This window comes from Bidens hawaiensis, unplaced genomic scaffold (genome assembly GCF_021521415.1).
Source record: "Bidens hawaiensis isolate Kalapana, Puna unplaced genomic scaffold, B.hawaiensis_p1.1 tig00027056_1, whole genome shotgun sequence".
In the NCBI taxonomy this organism is placed as follows: Eukaryota; Viridiplantae; Streptophyta; class Magnoliopsida; order Asterales; family Asteraceae; genus Bidens; species Bidens hawaiensis.
This window is the reverse complement of record NW_027494355.1, coordinates 80,926-103,885: the sequence shown is the minus strand read 5'-3', so window position 1 is coordinate 103,885 and position 22,960 is coordinate 80,926. Positions and strand designations below refer to the sequence as shown.

The following is a 22,960-nucleotide window of genomic DNA, read 5'->3' as shown; positions in this document are numbered from 1 at the left end:
AATTCCTTTTCTCAATTGATTTATTTTCCTTGAAGCCATCATTGTATTGCAATTGCAACTACCACCTAATTCGATCAATTAACGATCATCATTCACCTTTGAACCCGTCAAATCCTCAAATCATATGCTCAATTCCATCTTCATCGCACCCATCTTTCTCAATTTCAATTTCATCACTTGGGTAAGAATCCATTCGTCTTCTTGTTCTATTCACATCTCACTCTAATTATCAAAATTGTAGATCTTGTCTCATCAATTTCGTTACTTGATACTGGTTTTTGGATCTAGGTTTGTAGGCGTTTTGATATAGTTGGGTGAAATTTATTCTGGTTTTTTTTAATTCGGGTAAATATTTGTTGAAACTCTTGAAACGATGTCGTCGGCCTGCGTGATTGCGATTAGTCCGTTAAGTAATGACTCAGTTTTGCCGTTGGGTCCGGTTTGTAACCAAGAAGGGATGATGATCCTTTTAGCGATACCGGGGTCGGTGGTGCCGATGAGAGTGTTGGAGTCGGATTCGATCAAGTTGGGGAATCGATGATCAGATTGATAATTTGGTTGATCGATTGATGAGAATTTTGATTCTTGGTTTTGAAAATTATAACTAAAACAAAATACTGGTTCAAGAATATAAAAAGGGAGAGAAAAATAAAAGAATAAAACAAATAATAATGAAAGTACACAAATACCCTAGACTTAACGGATGAAAACTGACGGGGTTAAAAGAGGTACTAAAAGTGCAAGTTGTTTGAAGCTGAGGTAGCCACTTGTACAAAATAAAAAATAAATACTAAAGTTATATAGTTGACCAAATCACGTGTATTAAAATGACACTTGTCTCGTCACAACAACACATACAATACAAACACCTCCGTATTGAAACCATAACTGATGTTTCAGTTAGTTTGTAGTTTTGTACTTGTGTTCCCACCAAACTGTCGTTCAAATCAAATTGCTTTTACAGTTCTGAGGCACATGATCACCAATTCTTGAAACCATGCTGAAAAGATCACCTCTTTCATCAACAACCCATTTCCTCAAAACCCTAAAATTACCCCTAAATTCATTCTGCACTTCAAACTGCAACCATCCAATACCTTCAGAATCCGATACAGACTGGGTTGAATTACTTAAACCCTTCGACATCCAACAGCTCAGGAAATCAATCAACCGAATCACCCCACTTCAGCTTCACAAATTACTTAAACTCCCATTAGATGTACCAACATCACTCCAATTGTTCAATTGGGCCAACACCCAGAAAGGCTATTGCAACACATTCGATGTGTATTACGCTTTAATTGATAAGATTGGTTCCGCTGGTGAGTTTAAAACCCTTGATGGATTATTATTGCAGATGAAAGATGAAGGTATTGTTTTTCAAGAAACCTTATTTGTTATGATCATGAGGCATTACCAACGAGCTGGATTACCCGGTCAAGCTACAAGATTGTTGTTGGAAATGAGGTCTGTGTTCTTATGTCAACCGGGTACGAAGTCGTATAATACGGTGTTGGATATTTTGGTTCAAGGAGAGTGTGCGCACGCAACGTGTTCGATGAAATGCTTCAGAGAGGGATTTCGCCTGATGTTTTTAGTTTCGCGATTGTGATGAAAGGGCTTTGTTCGGTTAATGAGGTTGACGGTGCGTGTGCGCTTTTACGAGGCATGACGAAGCACGGGTGTGTCCCGAACGCGATTGTTTACCAGACGTTAATGCACGCGTTGTGCAAGTTTGATAGAATTGAAGAAGCGTTGAAGCTTTTTGAGCAGATGATACTCATGGGGTGTACGCCTGATGTTGAGACGTTTAATGACGTTATTCATGGTCTTTGTAGGGCGAAACGGATCCACGAGGCTGCAAAGTTGGTTGATCGAATGCTTCCTCGTGGGTTCAACCCTAATTCTCTAACTTATGGTGTTTTAATACACGGGTTATGTCAAACGGGTCAAGTAGAGGAAGCTAAGGCCTTTCTTAGCAAGGTTCCCGAACCAAATAGCGTCATGTTTAACATGTTAATTAATGGGTTTGTATCAAAAGGAAAGTTTGAGGAAGGTAAAGCAGTTATTACTGATAACATATATAGAAACAACTGCAAGCCCGATATTCATACTTACAACACACTCATTCGTGGACTCTGCAAAACCGGTCGTTTAGTTTCAGCCCGTGAGTTAATAAAAGAAATGACATTAAGCGGAACCGAGCCTGATATTCATACTTACACAATCTTGATAGACGGGTTTTGCAAGAAACAAAGATTAGACGAAGCCCATGAGGTTGCGGATGAAATGTTTAAAAAGGGGGCTTCGTTTAAATACCGTAGGATACAATTCAGTCATACACGCGTTATGCAAAGCCCAAAACATCGATAGAGCTTTAAACGTTTTTCATGAAATGTGTATTGAAGGGTGCAAACCCGATATTTACACGTTTAACTCGTTAATCTTTGGGTTATGTGACGTTGATGACGTGGAAACCGCTTTAAAAATGTTTCAAAATATGGTTTTAGAGGGTGTCGTTCCGGATACCGTGACCTACAATACTCTAATCAACGCTTTTTTAACCCGAGGTGCGATTCATGAAGCGTTTAAGCTCGTGAACGACATGCTATTTAGAGGATGCCCGCTTGATGAAATCACATATAATGGGTTAATAAAGGCGTTATGTAAAGATGGAGCCGTTGAGAAAGCAATGGGGTTGTTTGAAGAAATGGTTGAAAAGGGTGTGAACCCGAGTACGGTTTCATGCAATCTTTTGATTAACGGGTTGTGTAAAACGGGTAAAGTGCAACGGGCGTTTGATTTCTTGAAACATATGGTGCATTTGGGGATGGTTCCGGATATTGTGAGTTATAATAGTTTGATTAATGGGTTATGCAAGATGGGTAATGTTCAAGAAGCTGTGAATTTGTTTGAAAACTTGCGGGTTAAAGGTGTGGAGCCGAATGTGGTTACTTATAATACTTTGATATCTTCATATTGTAAGGAAAACATGTTCGATGATGCATGTTTGGTTCTAAGTAGAGGTGTTGGTAAAGGGTTTGTGCCTAATGATGTAACATGGTATATATTGGTTTCTAGTTTTGTTAAAGAGGTTGATGATTTATAGATAGAATTGTAAGCGTATAATTACGTGATTTGTTATTATTTTCGTTACTTTGTATATTTGTTGGATGACCGAAGATCACTTTGCAAAGTAAATACTTCAGTCGTCTTAAAAAAGAGGCATTGGATATACTTACCTGGGACTTGAGTGTCTTGAATGTTGTATGTAGTCAAAATACACTTTAGGGGATATGTGTTCTTGTTTGTTTACTCAATTCTTGATATGTTTGTTTGTGCAATTATAAGATTGTTCTTGTAAATCATTGGCAAAAATTTCAGGTTAAAATTCCAGTATGATCAACTATGTACGTTTTACGCACCGATCATAATGAGCATCAATCTCATCGTACAAAGCTCAATACAAAATCGATCAATTACAACGTGTCAATATTAACAAAGTGTCAAAGTCAAAAAAAAATAAATACAAGAGGATCTTGAAGAGATTAACAAGATCAAGTTAATACGTGATGGAAGATTAATGCAAAATGGACAAATTTAATATTAAAATTGACAAAGTGAAGATATAAGATCAAAGAGTAAACAACAAGATCAACAAAGACAACTGAAATATGTCAAGGATAAATAATGATCATTGAACAAGTTTTATAAAATTAATTAATTTTTTTGAACGCCTTATAAAATTAAATGAGTATTAAAGTCACAATTTTTATATAAAAATATAAATTCTTTTAAAGGCTTTTTTACAACAAACAAAACTTATAAAAACGGCATGATTTATAATATGCAACCATTCCATATGAGGAAGTCTTTTATCGTAGTGCAAAATTATTGAGTTTGAAAACTGACCACTTCCGTGTAAAAGCTATAGTTTAGGAATTTGCCTTAACATTTCATTCACCAGCCATGCTTTCTATCCTGGTGAACTTTGTTGTTTTTCTAGATGTCAATTTTTACTTGTATTATTTGGAAAACATGCATACACAAGTTAATTTTGAAAAATAAGAATGTTGATAGGCAGATCATAACCATGGGCCTGCTTATCTAACCAAGCACGACGAAAAATGCCCTAAGTCGTGGTTGCTGATTTAAAATCAATTTCTAGCGAAGAAAAAACCTACATGTATTTTTTTTTTCGAACGACAACTTTCATTCAGCTGGAAAACTAGCAAGACGCTAGAGCCAAACACAAACTAGAAACTAAGTTACAAAGAAACATTACACAAATCTTTCCTATTCAAATATTTGAACGACGACCAATTTTTAATTCAAAGAAAACCCAAAAATTTAATGATTTTCATCATGACTTTAGAAATCACAACTCCTTTATCTTCAAAAATAACATTGTTTCTAGCTCGCTTTCCAAATGCACCAGCACGCCATCATTATAATTCCTCGTAAAACCTTCTTCTTTTTGTTACATAACGGAACAGTTTTATGAATTCCAAGGAGGTCCCGAACCGTAAAAGCGAAAATCAGAGGAATATTGCACCACGAACTTATGAAACTCCAAACCTTATTAGCGAGTTGGCATGAGGTAAAAAGATGGTCAGTAATTTCTTGTTGCTCAACACATAGACCACATTCACATGATTAAGTTTGAATGTTCCGGTAGCTCAAACCAAGCCGGGTCGAGATCCTATCCTTCTCGCCTTACACATGAACACGTTTACTTTCTTTGGGACCCAGGGCATTTGGACCTTTGGTGTTAAACAATATCCGTTTCATCGACGCCACCGTGAACTTTCCGAAGTTCTACTCTATCCAAATCCATTCATCTTCTCTATCAGATATAGTTACCTGCTGGAGAAAATTAACTAGATCCGATAATTCGCCTGCTTCAGTGACCTTGTAACCCTCTTTCTCATTCCTTAATCAATATCAAAGATCTACGAGAACATGAGAAGAAGTGATTGTATGATATTTAATGATAACACTCATTTGTATACACTGAAAGGTTGCTAGAGCTATGAAACGGTGAAGACAGACACCAGTAATCACGTAACATGTCAATTTTTTTAATTAAAAAAATTATAACAATATTATACTCAAATTATTAAAAAGAGAATAGCATGCTCATGTTTATGCGTTTTTTTTTATAAATATAAACGTATAAAATGTTATGATTGTTTTATATTACTGAAATGATAAGAGGTGATTACAATCTCATTAGTGAAATGAGACAAGTTTATTGCAACCAAACTAGTGACGGCCTATTGATAGAAATCTAGCAACTTAACCAAATGTTGATGCATGGTTTATTGCAACCAAACTAGTGAAACCGTTGATACATATATAAGATAAATTATTATCTAGTATCATCTTTGATCTTTTTTCCCTTTTAACCTTTTATTTTCTTGTCAATTAAAGTATTTTAAAAATTCTCATACGAAAAAAAGAAAATCTATAGTTAGAAATACATGAGAGTTTTATCTTTTATTTTTTTATAGAATGATTTAGAATTCTTTGAAAGAAATTCATCAATCTTTACTGAAATAAAATTTTTACAAAATATAGAATAATGCTAATTTGAGTGGTTTTCTAATTGAACATCTCTAATATTATAGAAAATATAAGTGGCAAAACTAAAAGACATGTAATACCAAGTGGAAATGCTTCTACTAGTAATATAATTAAAATTTGAGTAGATTGTCATTTAGATAATAATCGAATTGCAGGTTTTATCTTTAAACTAAGCTTGCTACACAACACGTCCATTATTTGAAAAGTACATATTACGTCCTTTACTCCTTTTAATAAAAGAACTGTTTTTCCAATACAACAAAGGTCAACCGTCACTATAGAAATTTTACAATTGTCTTTTCCTTTCTATTTTTTCTTATTTTTTTTATCATGTATGATTTTCTTTCTTTTTATCTCCTTTATTTTATAACTTTTTAAATATTTTATAAATTAGTTAACTTAATTATTTTAAAAAACATTTTCTTCATAAATTATTACTTTTTGTTTGTTTGATTGAACCATTTAACTTTTCATTTATACTATTATATATATATATATAGCAAGCAAATTAATAATAAAAATTTACGTGTACAAACTTGTCTAGACGTGCTGAGCCCAACCTCACCTAAGCTCGAACACAGCTGATTCAACTTACAAGATATCGATCTAGCGTAACCAATCATATAATTACTCGTTTGAAGAGCTTCATATTTCTTAATTAGTTAAGTAAGCTTCAATCGAGCTTAGGCGATGTTGGGCTTGGTTCGGTTATCATCGCTTACACTCCTAATGAAAATGAATAACTCTAATCTGAATACCTATATATCAACAAAATTAATGTCGACAAATAATACTATACCGACAACAATATGTCGTTCTGCTAGCCCTCGTCTCCATAGATGCGAATTCTCGTACTAAGTTCTACATCTAATTGACAATTTTTAACTTATAAATAAGTGTAAAAAGTTTGCGGCCATGGATAATTACTACTAGAATTACTTTATACTTATGTACTTACATTCTTACAAGCCGGCCAGACATAAATTTACTATTTTTAGTTTTTTTACCGTTCCTCTTATTTAGAAAATACCATATATAATCTGTTGTACTCACTACGTCCCTCTACAAGTGTCATGATTTGAAAAACACAAAATTTAAGAAAGTTTGAATGATTGCATATTTTGCTTAACAAATAACTATAATGTTCTTGACATGTATAAAAAGACAAAATTAAGGAAGTTTGAATGATTGCATTTGTGTAAGGGTAAACATGGAAATTAGTTAATAAATTTTAAAAATGAACATTTAAAATGAGACAAATTGAAAAGGAAATGTGGACACTTTCAAAGAAACGGATGAAGTAGTAATTAACATAATTTCATAGATAATGCCATTGAATACCCTTAAACTTCATGATATTTTCCGTGAAATATAATAATAATAATAATAATAATAATAATAATAATAATAAAAAATAATAGTATTGACCAGATTTTAAAACAAACCGCGTGTGGTCTTCTTGTGGCATTCTACTCTGTGCTTTTTGTTCTCTTATTCTTTATAAAAATACAAGTCCAAGAACAACATTTCCAAGAATCTGTGTGTGTGTGTGTGTGTTGAAATCTAGTGTTTGTTGATCGGATAATTCTGGTAAACCATACGTAAGCTTCTACCATTCCGATCGATTTTCTCTACTTACTGGCGTATATAAGCTAGGCATATATATTAATTAATCTGTATAATGTTAGGAAATGATGCAAGAGGTTCATGATCCTATGGACCTGGAGATGCAGCTGCTGTCAACAACACATGCGGCGGGTACACGTAATCATGGTGGCGGTTCCGGTGCAACACAAATATTACAGACAGCAATACTAGTTGTGCAGTCTGTACAAATGTTTCTTGAAGGGATTAGTACTCACGGATCTCCATCACTTTCCAGGGTTTGTTCATCCAAAAGCATTGATAGCAGCAGCCCTGATCAGCAAGATGAAATAACTAAGGTAAACGCATCAATTCAACACGCAATATTATATATGATACAAAACCCTACCTGCATACTGGATCAATCATCAATGAACCATGATATGTATATGTGTGCGTGCGTGCGTGTGTGTGTGTGTCAGTGTTACTATGACAGATACAAACAAGATCAAAATGTAAAGCATCAAATCAACATACACACATCCATAGGTGTGTGTTTTATCACACATACAGAAATCACAAGAATTTAAAAGTTGTAGTCTTTGGATCTTTTGTTTCAGGTGATAAGAATCACAGAAGTTGAAATCATAGTATCATATTTAACTTTTGATGCAATTGAGTTATGGGAGTGGGAGTTGAAGTTACATCATTTAATTTTCATTATTAATTTGTTCATTTGTTGGTTGCTATTTTATTTGATCTTATAGTTATGTAACTCGGGAGAATTTTATTAGGGATATTTACAACACTATGATATATAATATCTTTAGAAACACATATTTTAATCATGTAGCTGATTTGATTTGAATTTTGAATCATGTTTATATAATTGGGGGGAATTAACATATAAATGAAATTAACGTGTTAATTTTGAGAATCATGTAGAGTTATTATACATACAAGTAAAATAATTATGTAATTACATCATTGAGTAATTATGTAATTACTTTATGATATAATTACATAATTACTCTCGTTGTATATATAATTACTCTACTCGATTCTCACAATTATCATGTTAATCTCATTTGTATTTGATCCAAACTCTATATAATTATATAATGATGGTTTTAAATGATTTCACACAATTTAATCCAAATCGAAAGTACAAAATTTTGAAGTGAACAAATGTAACTTGATTAGATCGAAATCGAACAAAAATAATAGATCAAAATTGGATTCATATCAAAATTGTAATGCTACATGTCAAAGGAGAATAAAGTGTAGGAAAATAGCTAACCGAGGAACAATACGTTGAAATAAGAATCCACTGCCCGTGTATTTAAAGATGAATACATCAAATCTCTCATGATCTATAGGTAATGCTATAGTGTATTAACTTGCATGAATACAAGTATAAGAATACAAAAGTAGTGTATTCATTTTGTTTGGTATGGGATAATGGATGGATAAGAGGAAATGGAGTAAACAAGGAATTACAATTCATATCTATTATTTTGTTAATCTATAAAAATGAAATGACTCATTATTTATGTTATTTCGTAGACAAAAAAAATGCAAGAATGAAATATAAATGACAAAAATAATTCTACTTCAAAATAAATAAAATTTACCAATTGGCTGCGGCGGAGGTGGCAGTAGTGGTGACGGTGGTGGTGGCGACAATGAAGGTGGGCGTGGAAGCGACGGCATGGTAAGTTTGGCGGCGATGGCATTGGTGGTAAGGTAGGCGGCAACTGTGGTGGTGACAGTGGCCATAGTTGTGGTCACGTGATAGTGGTGGTGTCGAGAGATGAGGATGAAAGAGGAATGCAATCACACTTACATATATACTAAAAGTTCTAGTAAGTTAAAAGTAGTGGATTCCCTAGTGGATATACCAAAGTATGATTAGAATTATAATTTAACGAAGTAATCGCACTAAGGGTGTGTTTGGGATTGCTTGTTTAAGTGAAAAATGACTTTTTGTTAAAAAGACTTGTAAACTTATGAATTTTTTAAAAGAAGTTTTTAAAAAAGTCTTTGGATTAGCTTGTGTGCTGAGGGAAATCAAAATAACTAAAAATGACAATCTTTTTTAAAAGGAGTGTAATGGGTTTGAGGGTTAAAGGGGTGTAATAGGCAAATCAAATTCATTAAGTTAATAAGTTATATATTCTTAACTTTTTAAAGCCCCTTTATTTGTCTTTATGGTTTGCCAAACACCTTATTAACTTTTCAAAAAGTTTATAAGTTATAAATTGATGAAAATAAGAAATCCAAAACACCTCCAAAGTAAACACTCATGTAGTGTATTTTTAATGCATACACTAATCAACAGTAGTGTATTTTTAATGAATACACTAAAATATGTTCTAAATACATGTCTAATATATTCACTATACGTGATCAGTGGCGGTCCAAGATTTTAAAAAGCCTCAATCTAACTATTAAGTAAGGGGGCCTTTTGGTTATAGAATAATAACAAACTTTTATGATTGTACCAATTTTAATCAATTTTTTTTATCAATTAGATTACCCACAATTTTTTTTCACATTTAGATCACTCAAATTTCATCTATATACTCATCCAAGTTAGGTTATTATAATGACATGGAATATTTTCATTTTAAGAAACTTTTAATGATAACGTTAACGATGACAACGAATTATAATTAGTGACATATATTTTGTTAATAAAAAATTAAAAAAAAATCTAAAAAAAAGAATTTGTTTTAGTTATTGCAATTTCAAAAAATTTAGTTTCTTTTATCGAAAAGCAACAGTATTCAATTTTTTTTATTAAAAAATATCGATTTTTAGTTTAGAAATTTCATACAATTATTATTATTTATCATTTAAGTTTTAAGGTACATGCGTATAGTTAAAATTCATATAAAATATTAAAGTCATCTAACATTAATTTAGTCAAATTATAAAATAAACCAAAAAAAAAAATTAGTAATGTAAATTAAAATGCCACCCTAACATAATAAGCTACAAAATGGTAAAAAAAAAAAAACACTTTGATTACTACATAGGTGAAATGAAAGTTGATTGATCTAAATGAGACAAAAAAAAAACAGTGAGTAACGTAATTGATACAAATGAAATAAAAAAAGTTAGGTTATTCAAATTGGTACGGTAGGAAAAGTTTGTTACCTGTGAAGTTTTCTCAATAAAAAATTCATATAAAACTTCCTTTTTAACCCGGTCTTGGGACCGACGTTGATGAAGTAAAAAAAAAATCTTTTTTGAAGTTAAATCTTGTGTTTATTTAGAAAATGTTTACATAAAATTAGTCTTTCTAGATTTTTTGATTCTAAGAGATTATAAATTGGGCAAAATTAGGGCAAAGTTTGTTGTGTAAAATTGGTAGATTAACATATTATAAAATAATAAACTAATAAGAAATTACTAACCTCAAATCAGTTATAACTAAATTGGGCAAATCCAAATCGAAGTGCAAATCCAATAGTAGATCGCATGAAAATTCTAATTTTCTCTTTGATCCCAGAGTTTTACTACTTTTCTGTGTTCAAACTCAAGTTTGGCACGGATGCAATTCTTCATGAATTCACTTCATATTTTAATGTACCGGCCAAAAGTATTTATGAAGTTAGATGTGGGGGAATCAAAGAAATAAATTAAATTATAACTATATATAATTTATAAGTCTAGTGCCGCAACTGGCTTATTGGGCCACTTGGCAGCACCGTATTGGTCAATTAATTTTGTATTTTTTTAGTATAGTTACCATAATAAACATAATAGAAACTGATCAAATATCAATTTTTTTAGTTCCGGTACCATAACAATCTAAAAGAAACCGAGTTCGCGCAGACTTGCAACTTTATTTAAAGTCCATGGCCGACAACACTACCGACCCCCCCAAATAAAAAAATAAAAAAATTGGCCGTTGGTCCACCTCAAGTTATTTATTTTTTTTGTTTTTTAGTTGCGGTACCGTAAGGTACGTAATCAAAACCGACCATATTCGTGTCAAGTTACCGCCTCAATGCTCGGGACTGACAACGTTTTGGTTTTACCGCTTGGGTTTGCCAACCAACTAAACATAGTCTTAAATATTTTGTTTTTTTTATATGTTAATGCTTTTATATGTTAATTTGACGAATTAATATTTTGGGTTTTAACCCTCAAATTTTACAAATGGTGTCTATATTGTTACGAACGCAGTCGGTACTGGCCGAATTCGTGTCGACTCATCGTCGTAACGTTCGGGTTTTACCAACGCCCGTGTTTCAACGTATGAGTTTTGCTAACTGCCGTTGCGCGGGGATGAAAATTAGTTGATTATAATTCTTTAACTTTTATGACGCACCAAACAAAATTCTTTCATGAAATAAATTGGGCATAAAATTAGTTTTGTTCTAACAATATGGGGCCTTAATAAATGTGTGGTCTCAAGCCCTTGCTTACGTAAATAAAGCATTAGGGTCGGCATTGTTAATACGTGTATTTGTATAAGTATGTGGCTGTGTGTGTTTATGCTTATATAGGAGTGTATATATACATTTAAAAAATAGACGTATATGGTAAACTCTCACTCAAAGCTAAGTATTTGTTGGCTTTAAGGAGGATGAGATGAGACAAACACTTTCACTGCATCATAAGAAATAAAGGCTGGTCCCGCTACTAAAAGAATTTTCTACATGCATAGTATAATATAACATAGTAAATTGTATAACATCAAATGTGGTTAAGGGAATCAAGACAACCAATCCAAAAGTAGCCGTAATTATAATTTTAAACTACTACTAACATAAAGTGATAAATAATCTATGGCGTAGATAAAAGAGCAAAGAGACCATCACCTTAGTTCAAAGAGAGAAATAAAAGTTTAGGTAATGCTAGATTGCTAGGCCCCAAGACATATCCAAGACAAATCTATACACAACCCTAAAAGGCTGCTCCATCACCTTAATTCAACATCGCCAACGACTCTTATCCCCGATCTGTCTTTGGATATATGCAACTATAACAAAATCATGTCAAATCGATCCGGTTATATCACATGTCAGTTTTGGTGCATGTACCTCTACTCCCCTCCCCTGTGAGGGTTTCCATAGTTGTTATAGGAGTCACTATATGTTTTATTTTCACATAACCATCACAATCTTTTTTCTCTTATCTTATTCGAGATACATGCAATATCTAATTTCTCCTGAAAAACTTCATTACGTTTTAACCACCAAGTGACACGGTCTTTCATGAAGCATTATATTGTTCTAACTAAACTTCGCGATGTTCCCCAACTATAAAACTAAAGGTCTTGGTCAAATTTTGGTACATTTTTTTACAATACATGCACCCTTGTTTTTGGGTTGTTTTTGGATGATCTAATGATGAATCATTTTTGGGTTGTTTTTGGATGATCTAATGATTAAGATTCAGAGAGACCTATCGAAATATTTGAACTAAGACATATTAAGTGCCTTTCCTAACAATAAAACCTACACATACCACATGCACTGTTTAATTTGGACATTCGCAGGCTCGACGCACCTTGACATCATGAGGGGGTTTAAGCAAGGATTCTAACTATGAAATAAAATTAAACAAAGAATACATTATCGAATTATGTTAATTTCTAACTAGATTGCAAGGCCATAAATTAGCGCAACAGCATATACAAGACCTCGAAATCAACAAAATGGGGAATAGATTTTGAGGGGAAAGAGAGACTAGAATAGGGACCAGGGAGAAATCCAGAAAGAGTTCCGCTTCCAGTGGCGTTCGCAGACCAATGGTTTCTGTTGGGCTGATGAGATGCATCTAGAGCCATGAACTCTAATTAAATACGGTTTAAAATAGTTTCTCTTGTATATAACGAGTAAATAAGAAAAATAACCTTAACACGCGAATAAATCCTATATAATTCTAATGAGTGAATACTTGTTCAATCCATTTATATATATATTTGTGTGTGTGTGTGTGTGTGACTGCATGTTAACATACACATTAATTTCATTGTTTACAGGCTAGTTGCGTTAACATGGAAGAGATAGCCTTTAAATTTGTGGATGGAGATCAAGCTGTTCCATTGCTTAAGACAGAAGATAAAAATTTGCACTTAGGGAAAAATATAAGAACACTTACTAATGTCCTGCGTTCTGTCATAGCCTTCAAAGCACATGCAGCATCATTAGCTGGTGCTCATGTTCATCATGACAACTCCCGTGCAGCTGAAAGAGTAAGCTCATGCTGTCATAGTAATACATATATGTGTGTGTGTGTGTGTAGGCTTAGGGGGTGTTTGGGATTCCTTATTTTGCCTCCTTATAACTTTTCACTAAGTTAATAAGTTACAAAAGTGTAACTTATGGAACTTTTCCTGTCACAATATAAGCAATCACAAACACCTTATCACTTTTCAATAAGTTTATAAGTTATAAGTTGATGAAAATAAGCAATCCCAAACACCCCCTTAGTATAACTTCTTAATTAATCTAAGTATTGTATCATTTTTAAACATTTAGCAGAATCCTGAAGTTGCAGAAACAAGTGATAGTTTAGCTGCTTCACCAGAGCATCACATAACTATTGGCCAACCAGAAAAGTGTATCCAGATCAAAAGCATCTCAAAGATTGTGTTGCAGAAGAATTTCCAGAGCCTACACGCCTTCGGAGGTTTAAGCGGTGTTCAAGATGCACTTGGTACAGATTTCGACAAAGGGATATCCCACGAAGAAGCTCTTCACCGACAACAAGAGCTCTCCCTAAATCGAGCTTCTACGCACACATTCCTTCATTTGGTATGGGAAGAAGTCAAGAAGAAAACTGTTCTCCTTCTTTTCTTGGTTGTAGCCCTATCGATCGTATTTGAGATTGATGAAGAAGGTCTACAATATGGTTTGATTGATGGGGCCGTTGTATTCTCAGCCACCGTTCTTCAAGTTCTCTTTCTGTCTATTCATAAGTACCGGAAAGAACGAAGGGCACGAAAGAAGTTACAAAAACAGCAATTGGAAGAAGGGAGTGTGAGGGAAGTCCATGTTATAAGGGGAGGTGACACTAAAGATATTAGCGAGTCAGGGCTCGTATATGGTGATATTCTGTTATTGAAAAAGGACTGTCAAGTCCCGGCTGATGGTTTGTTTGTAGATGGTGAAGATCTAGAACTCGGTTACGGATCTGAATCTTATATAACTAATAAACAGAAGCCATTTTTGTCATATGGTGAAAGAGTGATAAGCGGGAATGCTCGGATGGTTGTTACCTCAACGCATATGATGAGGAGAAAAGGTGCATGTGATCCAAATGCAAGGTTCAAACTAGAAAGGCAGCTCGACAAGTTGAATGTTTACATGAACTATATTCGGATCATCATCAATATTCTAATCATTGTTGTGTTGTTTTTACGCTTTACTCTTGGAAAAATGGACGATGATTATGTTTACAGACCAGAGTCAATGGCTGAACCAACTGGGATTAGAAGCTTTTCAAACGCCTTCGAAAAGATTATAAAAGAATCGAAGTACACAACCAAAGGTCTAACAAAGTTACTATGCGTGTCGCTGGTTGGGTTAACAGAAGGTGTACCTTTTGCTGTTTCGTTAGCAATTGTGTACTGGAATGAGGAGGCGCTGTCTAGTAAAGCCATTGAACAAGATTCACATGGTATTTTAAAGATGGCATCAGTTACAAAAATCTGCACAGACACTTTCGGCGAATTCGCTGAGGACGATACCGAAGTTCAAATGCTCTGTATTGGAGGAGAATTTAGTGAGGGTAGAAAACTAGCCTCGAATGTTGTTGAAGCGCTGTGTGATGGGATTGGCGCATCAAAGGATAATGCATATCTACATGGTGGCAATAGTAAATTGGGGTTAAACAGGGAAAGAATGAAACAAATACCGCAAACTGAAGAAAACGATGAGATGACCTTGCATTTGAATGGACCGGTGAATGAAATTATGAGTAAGTGCACACATTACTATAATATTCAAGGGGAGAAAGTTTCCATGAATGAACAAGTAAGAAGAGACTTTGGTCAAGCTAATGATAAGATGGAATGTGTAGATAAATTGACCACTTCGGCAGTTGCTTGCAAGCATACCGATAACCAAACACATGATGCGGAAGACTGGGTCCTAGTAGCTTTACTAGGACTGAAACACAAGGACATGAAAGCCGAAGAAGCAGAAGTGAAGGCACTCAAAGAATGCGGAATAGAAATTATAATAGTCTCCAACAAAAAGTTACCAGTGCTGAAAGATCTTGCCCTCCGAGATGGACTTATAACCGACAGTGATCCACAAAATTCAGTGCTTGCTGCCAAAGATTTCAGGAATTGTTCAGATAAGGAGAGACTTGAGATCGTCAAAAACATTCGTGTTCTAGGCGAGGCGTTCTCATCTGATAAGTTACTCCTTGTAGAGACTTTGAGGCAGAAAGGTGAAGTGGTGGTGTTTCTTGGACAAAAAACAGATGAAGTCCCTGCATTAATGGGAGCCGACATCAGTATAACTATGGGAAGACGGAGCACCGAGAAGGCACGAGAAAGTAGTGATATCATCATGTGGGATTGGAGCTTTTCTGAGATAAGCATCATGGTTAATTCTGGAAAATGCATCTCTAAGAATATTCAAAGCTTTCTCCAGCCTGTTCTAATTACCACCATTAGCAGCACTGTGATAAGCTTAATTCAGACAACAGCTTGGGGTGATGCTTCTTTAACAACAATTCAATCCGTATATGTGAATTTAGCCGTGCTTTTTCTTGGTGGTTTTGCATTGCTAACAAAGGCATCAGCAGATAAACCAGTGAGCTTGGATCCGGTTAGTTGTGGAAGATCACTTATAACTGCACACATGACCAGAAACATACTCGTGCAGGTTTCGTATCAGGTTACATGCTTAGTTATCATTCAAACCAAAGGACCTCGAATCGTTGGTTCAAGTCAGAACATGAAAACCGTGCTTTTCAATCTCTTTATTATATGTCAGTTCTTTAATTTATTCATTGCAAGGGAGATACAAAAGATGAACTTTTTCAGATGTATTCATCGACATATTAAGTTTTGGGCTGCTATAACCGTTTTTATGGTTTTACACGCCATCTTTGTGGCGGTACAAGATATTCTTGGTTATGGCCCAATATTGAATTGGAAGTTGTGGGCTGGTTGTGTTCTAGTTGGTGTGCTGTCATGGCTTGTTGATTGGATTGCAAAATGCATCTCATGGTTCATCAAGGAATTTGTCAATAGATTTTGTAAGACATTATATTAGTTGTTAATCTGCATCTTTGTACCATATGTATAATTATGATTTTGTTGCTATTTCTCTTGAAAAGCACTAGTTTGTTACTCTCTCTTTAGATTTAAAGTTTATTTTTATATTTTTCTTGAAAACATCCCCTGTTACACTCATATGCTTTATACATATTGATTACCTCTCCTTGACATAAAAATTCAAATGGTAACATATTTTCTCTCATAGAAGTATTGTGATATATGGTCTGGTCAGTATCTTAACACAATATTGTATATGGACATATGGTATATGTGTGTGCTTAGAGAGAATAAAGAGCAAGAGAGGAGAGATACTTACAAATGTGTCGCACTTTCCTTTAAGTGTTCCTCTGATGTGTGATTGTGTGGTATCCAATGAAGTCAAGTCGGGTTTACATGCCATCAAGTGCACACCGCTATAACATTCAACCACTCATACCAACCAATAATATTGTCCATTGGCACACTACGAGGATGGATACTTTACAAAGATCACCCATTCTTCAATTACCCCACCCAAACGTACACACATAACGTTGAAGTTCTCAATACATCAACAATCAATGTGTCAAAATCGAGTTTGTAATATCTGAAATAGGATATTCCTTATGAGACCGCCTGCACTATTTTAATCAAGAAGTGTCCCCAAACAACATCAGGGACTCAATGTGTTAGATGATGTTTGCCTCATCATCCTAAACAACGAGTGGCTAACATTGGTCCACCATACACACCAATATAGTTTCTTTTGCCCACCAGGAGCCGATTAATGACTCTTGTTATGGTTACTTGGGTGGCAGGGTGAAGTCCCATCCAAGAGCGATTGACTATGAACCTTTTCTCTCATCCGCAACCAATGTTTTCGAAAACATGTTGGTAGTATTGAGGCGGGCATTCAGACCAACATCTCTCATTTCCATGTGGGATTTGCCTGGATTGTTACACTAGCGTCTATGAAAATCTTGCATTTTGCTTAAACCAGTATTTTGATAAACCAATATATCTGATTTATTATTATTATTCAAGTTGCATGACATGAACCCATTGTATAAGCTAACCCAATTTGCACCTTGATGTTACTATTGAATGCTTTTGATTTAAGACTGTGGTTTTTCAATAAATACACCTAGTACGTTACTTCAAATCAGATGCTAGAGGATCAAAAACTATGTATTTTCTACTAAGATTATTATTATTATTATTATTATTATAAATTATTTTGGGATATATGGGTCACTTTAATTTCATAATTCTATCGTGTCTCCCTGCAAGGATCTCATGCTGAACACCCCAAAATCATAAACTAATCATGCATGATTCAAGCTTAGGAAATATAGCACTTCAACATTAATATGAACAGAAAAATACAAAATATTATTCACGAAAGAAAGAGATTTTGGAAGTGCGTACCTGGAAAAAAAGTATTTAACCTTGCTTAAAACATGTAATATATATATAAGGCAACTTTGAGGGGTGACATGAAGCTTCCCAATGATCTGTTGTATTTGAACAAGTCTTTATTGGTGGTGTGAACTGTCGAAAAGTCTTTCTGCCAGAATATAATATGACTCGCTAAAGGGTTCAAGGTTCAGGGATCTTAACATGTTACAATTAGACCTACATGCAGTACAACTTCAAAAGCAGATACAATATATGAAAGTACTAGTAAATAAGTATTAGGATGTGGGGACCTCCATGAAAAGAGACCCGATACTTAATTCAATTGTCTTTATTTAATATTTACAAAACAGTTCATGTCGGCTTGTGAGTTGTGCCCACCAAGTCATAATTTAGATATATTAGCTGGCACGTTGCAACTTTAAAGGACTTGCAAGGAAGATGCATGTCTCGTGTCTCATTTACGGTGTTTGGAATTGCTTATTTTCATTAACTTATGCCTTATTAACTTTTAAAAAGGAATAAAAGTGTTTGGGATTGCATATACTTTGAGAGAAAAAATTCCATAAATTATACTTTTGTAAATTATTAACTTAATAAAAAATTATAATGAAATAAAATAAGGAATCCTAACAACCCCTAGTCTTCTGGTCTAATGGCAAAGGATGATAGTTAAGACTTAAGATATTATGGTCATATGTTTGAAACATGATTCAATAGAGTTTTCCCACGGTGATATTGTGTTCTTACGAGAATCAGTTACGAAGCGTCAAAATCAGTATAAACGGTTGACATTCCGTCTAAAAAAACCCACTCAAATTTTATGGGTAGTTTCAAACGTCATTTAGAAAAAATGAAGGAAGATGCATCTCAGCATCATTGAAATATATAACACGAGGTGTAAGGCCCACAGTTGAATTTTCCCCGAAGGCAATGAGACTTCGTCAAATAAAAACTAAATTGAAATTGGGGTGCAAGATCATCACAAACCTCAACATCTTTCAAAGAAATTGGTACAAAGTTCTTTTCTTGCTAATTTTCCAAACTCCCGTGGTTACTTAAATTATACACCTTTGAAAATGCATCCCTTTAACTATACGTTTCGAGTCCCATTTCCGCATATAAATAAAACATACTGTCCGTTCAAATGAAACTATAAAATTCGTTCACGACAATCCCACTATAAAACAAACTTGCAGACGATTATGTAGGAAATTCGAAGTTGAAAGTGGTTACCGGCGATATTACGTGGGATAGTCGGTCAAAATATATAGGCCTAGGTAAATTAACGCCCGTTGGTAAATTTTTCAATCAAAGGTTATATACATATATATATATTTTTTTTTAATTTAAGGGTTCCATCCATGGTGATTATTTTTTGTTTAGTGGTGATCTTTATGGCTGGACGTTGGACCAATCTATCTTGTTTTCTTTGTCTTGTATCTTTCAACTTTTGAGGTTTGCTTGAGATGTCCGTAAATATCTCCATCTTTAAAACAGAACCTCGGTTAGTATCAGTTGGATTCGTCATAGTATCGTATCGCACTCTTTATAACAACCGAACTAAATCAGCGAATAATAAGGTTCTAAGATGCCCAAAATGAAATGTGTTTGATTCGTCGATGTTTTTTTTAAGAAAAAGAAAACATTGCAAAAATTATAAAAAGTTGTTGGATTAAATTTTAGTTAAATAAAAATAAAATTAAAAGTATCTTTAAAACCCAGAAAACCGCCAACACATGGAGTCGAACCTGCGAGCCTCTAAAATTGGAGTAGAAATTACTACCAAAGGTAGAGGAGGGAAAGTCTCATAATTGCGTATTTTTCTGTCTTCGTTGACTTGATTTTGAAGCTTAATATTATAATTGAGGAATTCTTGTGTTTCTGACTTTCTGGTGAGTATAAATAATTTCGTTGTATATATGTGTTAACTTCCAGTTGGATTTAAGATTGCCGACACATCTATTGAGATTTGAGTTCAAAAGTCAAATGGATTTTGTAACAACGGCCGTTTAATATTAGTGTCGGGTTAATGGTTTGAATTAGGGGTGACCAAACCTTAACTGTTAACCTAACTGCCACCAAACCGAATTGAACGATAACCGAGATTAACCGACGGTTATGGCTAAAGTGTTTCAGGATCAAATACAAATACTTTTTAACATAGAAAAAAAAGTGAGAACCAATATGCCGTTGTTATTAGGTTTGTTTGAATAAGTGTTTGTTGTTATATTTTATTCGTATTTGTTGATTTCCGATTATGAGACATTATAAGTATTTATTGATTTATATTTTGTTGTTATTATTAGGTTTTTTCTTTCGTTGTTATAAGAATTTATTTTGTTGTTGATCGAATCTAATTATTTTATTGTTAAGATTACGGTTTTTTTTTTTGTGTTATTATAGAAAATTGCTTATTTAAATTGGTAATGTGGTTGTTATTGTTTCTACATTCTCATTTTTGGTAGATTGATATCGTTTTCTACGTTCTTATGTTAAGGTTATTTTGTACATGAACTCTTCCTTGGTTAAAATTATTTGATTAACCGATTAATCGATTATGATTATGAATAAGGGTGTCCCATAACCTAACATTAACCAAACCAAACTGAAAAGAGTTAAGAGATGTTTGCATCGAGTTGAATATATGTTTAATTGCTTATATGTATATGTGTGAGTTGGGTATACGTGCCAACGTTGTAATGCAAAAAATGAGAATATTTATATGTTAAAATTTAATTCTCGTCTGATGTCAGTGATTCTTTATACATGTTCATTTAGTTTAAATTTTAGTTCAAACTTGAGTTGGTTAACTAACCGAAACCGAGCTTCATAACCAATAACGTTAACCGAAGTTCAGTGATGCCTATGGTTAATTATATCTCATAACCGAAGCTAGTGGTTATGGTTAAGAGTAATAAACAGAAAGCCAATGGGCTTGAAAGCATTGTGATGCTTAAACAGGCTGAAGCTGATATGTTTGACTTCAAGGCTAGTGAGGCTAGACGTGAAGCCGAAAGAATAAAGATAATTGCAGCTGCTTGTCGCACACGCTCACTTGGTTCAGCTTAAGTTTATAACCACCATAACAGTATAACCTCAAGACCAAAAAAAAAAAAGTTAGCTACTTTATGCATCTTATGTTGTAACAAAAGTAAGATTATTGAAACTGCAAGTGCTATATGGAGAAGGTGATCGAGGTGGTATTCAAGACAACACTTTGGAGAAGACTATGGTTGGCACGCAACAAGGAGGTCTTCAATGGTAGGAGGATCCAAAGTGGCTAAGATATAGAAACGTGGACGAAATAAAGGAGTCGTTTATTTGGGTGAAGAATAGGTCTAATTTAGTTTCTTTTGATTGGGCTCATTAGTACGTATAATTTTAATTTTCGTCGATGCTGATGTTAATTATGTTATTTCTGTTGTTTTGCCTTGCCTTAGCTACTCGCTTCGGCTGGGTTGTTTATAAAATGCCGCCGTTCAGAAAAAAATAAAAAAAAATCCCTTAATATGGAGATATGATTTAAAAGGTATTCTCTAGACAAAACTAAATCAAAGCTGGAACAAGAAGATAGACTTTCTGGTATGAGAATTTTTGCCAATGATAAAAGAAAGAAATCTTTTCACATGATCACTTTCAATGGCAATCCTAGAAAGTTGTGATTTATGCCCCTTGCTTTCCACTTCTAGTAGTGGCAAAATGAAATTAGGCTTCTTTTGGCTCCAAACCATGCAAGTAATTTCCACAATGTTTAATTTAAAACACATATGCGAATATATGTATGTAACAATCTTACTGAAAGTATATATGGATGGACTATTGGTCTAAATTTGTTTCTTTATTGCAAGTAAATAAAGATGAATCCATATTATAAAAGTTGTTTTCCATCTAATTTGGTTTGATTTGTAGAGTGTTGGTGATCAATTCATTTTGGTAATTTGTGACCAATCAAACATGAACAGAAGGAAAACAACATTTGTCTCGTGATGAATATAGGTGTAGAATTAATAATAGATTTAGAGGGTGTATGACTTAGACGTCCTTAAAAAATGGGTTTGACAAAAGTCATTGATACGAACAACATATGTGGTAATTAGGTTAATTGGTTGTGTCGTTTCAACATAAGGTTGTAATGGTTCGCAAACTATAAAATGCAATCTTTGGCATACTTGGTACAATTTCACAATATAAATATACATACTAGCATGATTTTTCTGAATATTTCGATTGAGATTTGAGTGACCGGTCGAAATACTTAAATCTAAAAGTAATAATATATATATAATTCATAAAGATCATCGAGGCAATTACATATATACAATATAGCCCACAATCATTGCATTGACTTGTTCATGTAACCTCGTGGTCTCTCAAGAATTGGTTTTAACTTCAATGCTTGTCTTACTTTCATTGAAAGCGCGATCATATTGAGATCAAGTAAGAGTATGATACATATTTCAGGTTTTTATAAACACGTGTATTCTGTTTCCTCTACAATGACATGTACATAAGTTTGGAAAGGTGTCAATCATACTTGTTCATCTCACATTTGTCGAATGTGCAAGGCGTACTTAAGGCCAATGGGATGGGACTTAAACCTAGGCGCGCGAAGTAATTTTTAGGTGATGCACATAGTATAAAACTATATTTTTTTTGCGGGTTTTAGACATAATTTAGACTTAATTAGAGCTAGTTAGGATGATTTATGTCGATTTCAGACTGGTTTAAGGCTATATAGTGTAATGCAACACATCAGCCAACTAGTTTCAAGATCAATAAGAAAGTTTAATAATGCTTTTGTTTATAAAACTTAGAGCATCCACAATAAGAAGTTTTAGGGGTTCTTTTTTGGTGTTTTTACATGTCATCAATTTTTGCTTATTGTGGTCATCATTCTTATGACTCATTTTAGAAGAAATTATTGGGTAAAAACTAGAAAAAATTGTATAATGTGGTGATGATGTGATAATGTTTTTGAGTGTTTTTAGAATTCTTTATTAGGTGGGTTTTAAGTGTTTTTAAAGTATGATATTTTTATAATTATGTGACAGATTAGTAGACATATTTTTTTGATGTTTTTATACCTCTTTATTATTGATGCTCTTACTTAATTTGTGATGTCATATCCGTAGAGAA

General features: G+C 33.7%; 1 protein-coding gene and 1 pseudogene across 1 annotated transcript; both read left to right on the top strand.

Moving 5' to 3' along the window:
• Positions 1–860: 860 nt before the first annotated feature.
• On the top strand, positions 861–3,115 carry LOC143574527 (uncharacterized; annotated as a pseudogene).
• Positions 3,116–13,414: 10,299 nt separating this feature from the next.
• LOC143574535 (calcium-transporting ATPase 12, plasma membrane-type-like) lies at positions 13,415–16,478 on the top strand. Its single transcript, XM_077059131.1, has 2 exons — positions 13,415–13,420; positions 13,671–16,478. The coding sequence occupies exons 1-2, from the start codon at positions 13,415–13,417 to the stop codon at positions 16,419–16,421; spliced, it is 2,757 nt and encodes a 918-aa protein (XP_076915246.1). The 3' UTR covers positions 16,422–16,478.
• The last annotated feature ends 6,482 nt before the right edge of the window (positions 16,479–22,960 follow it).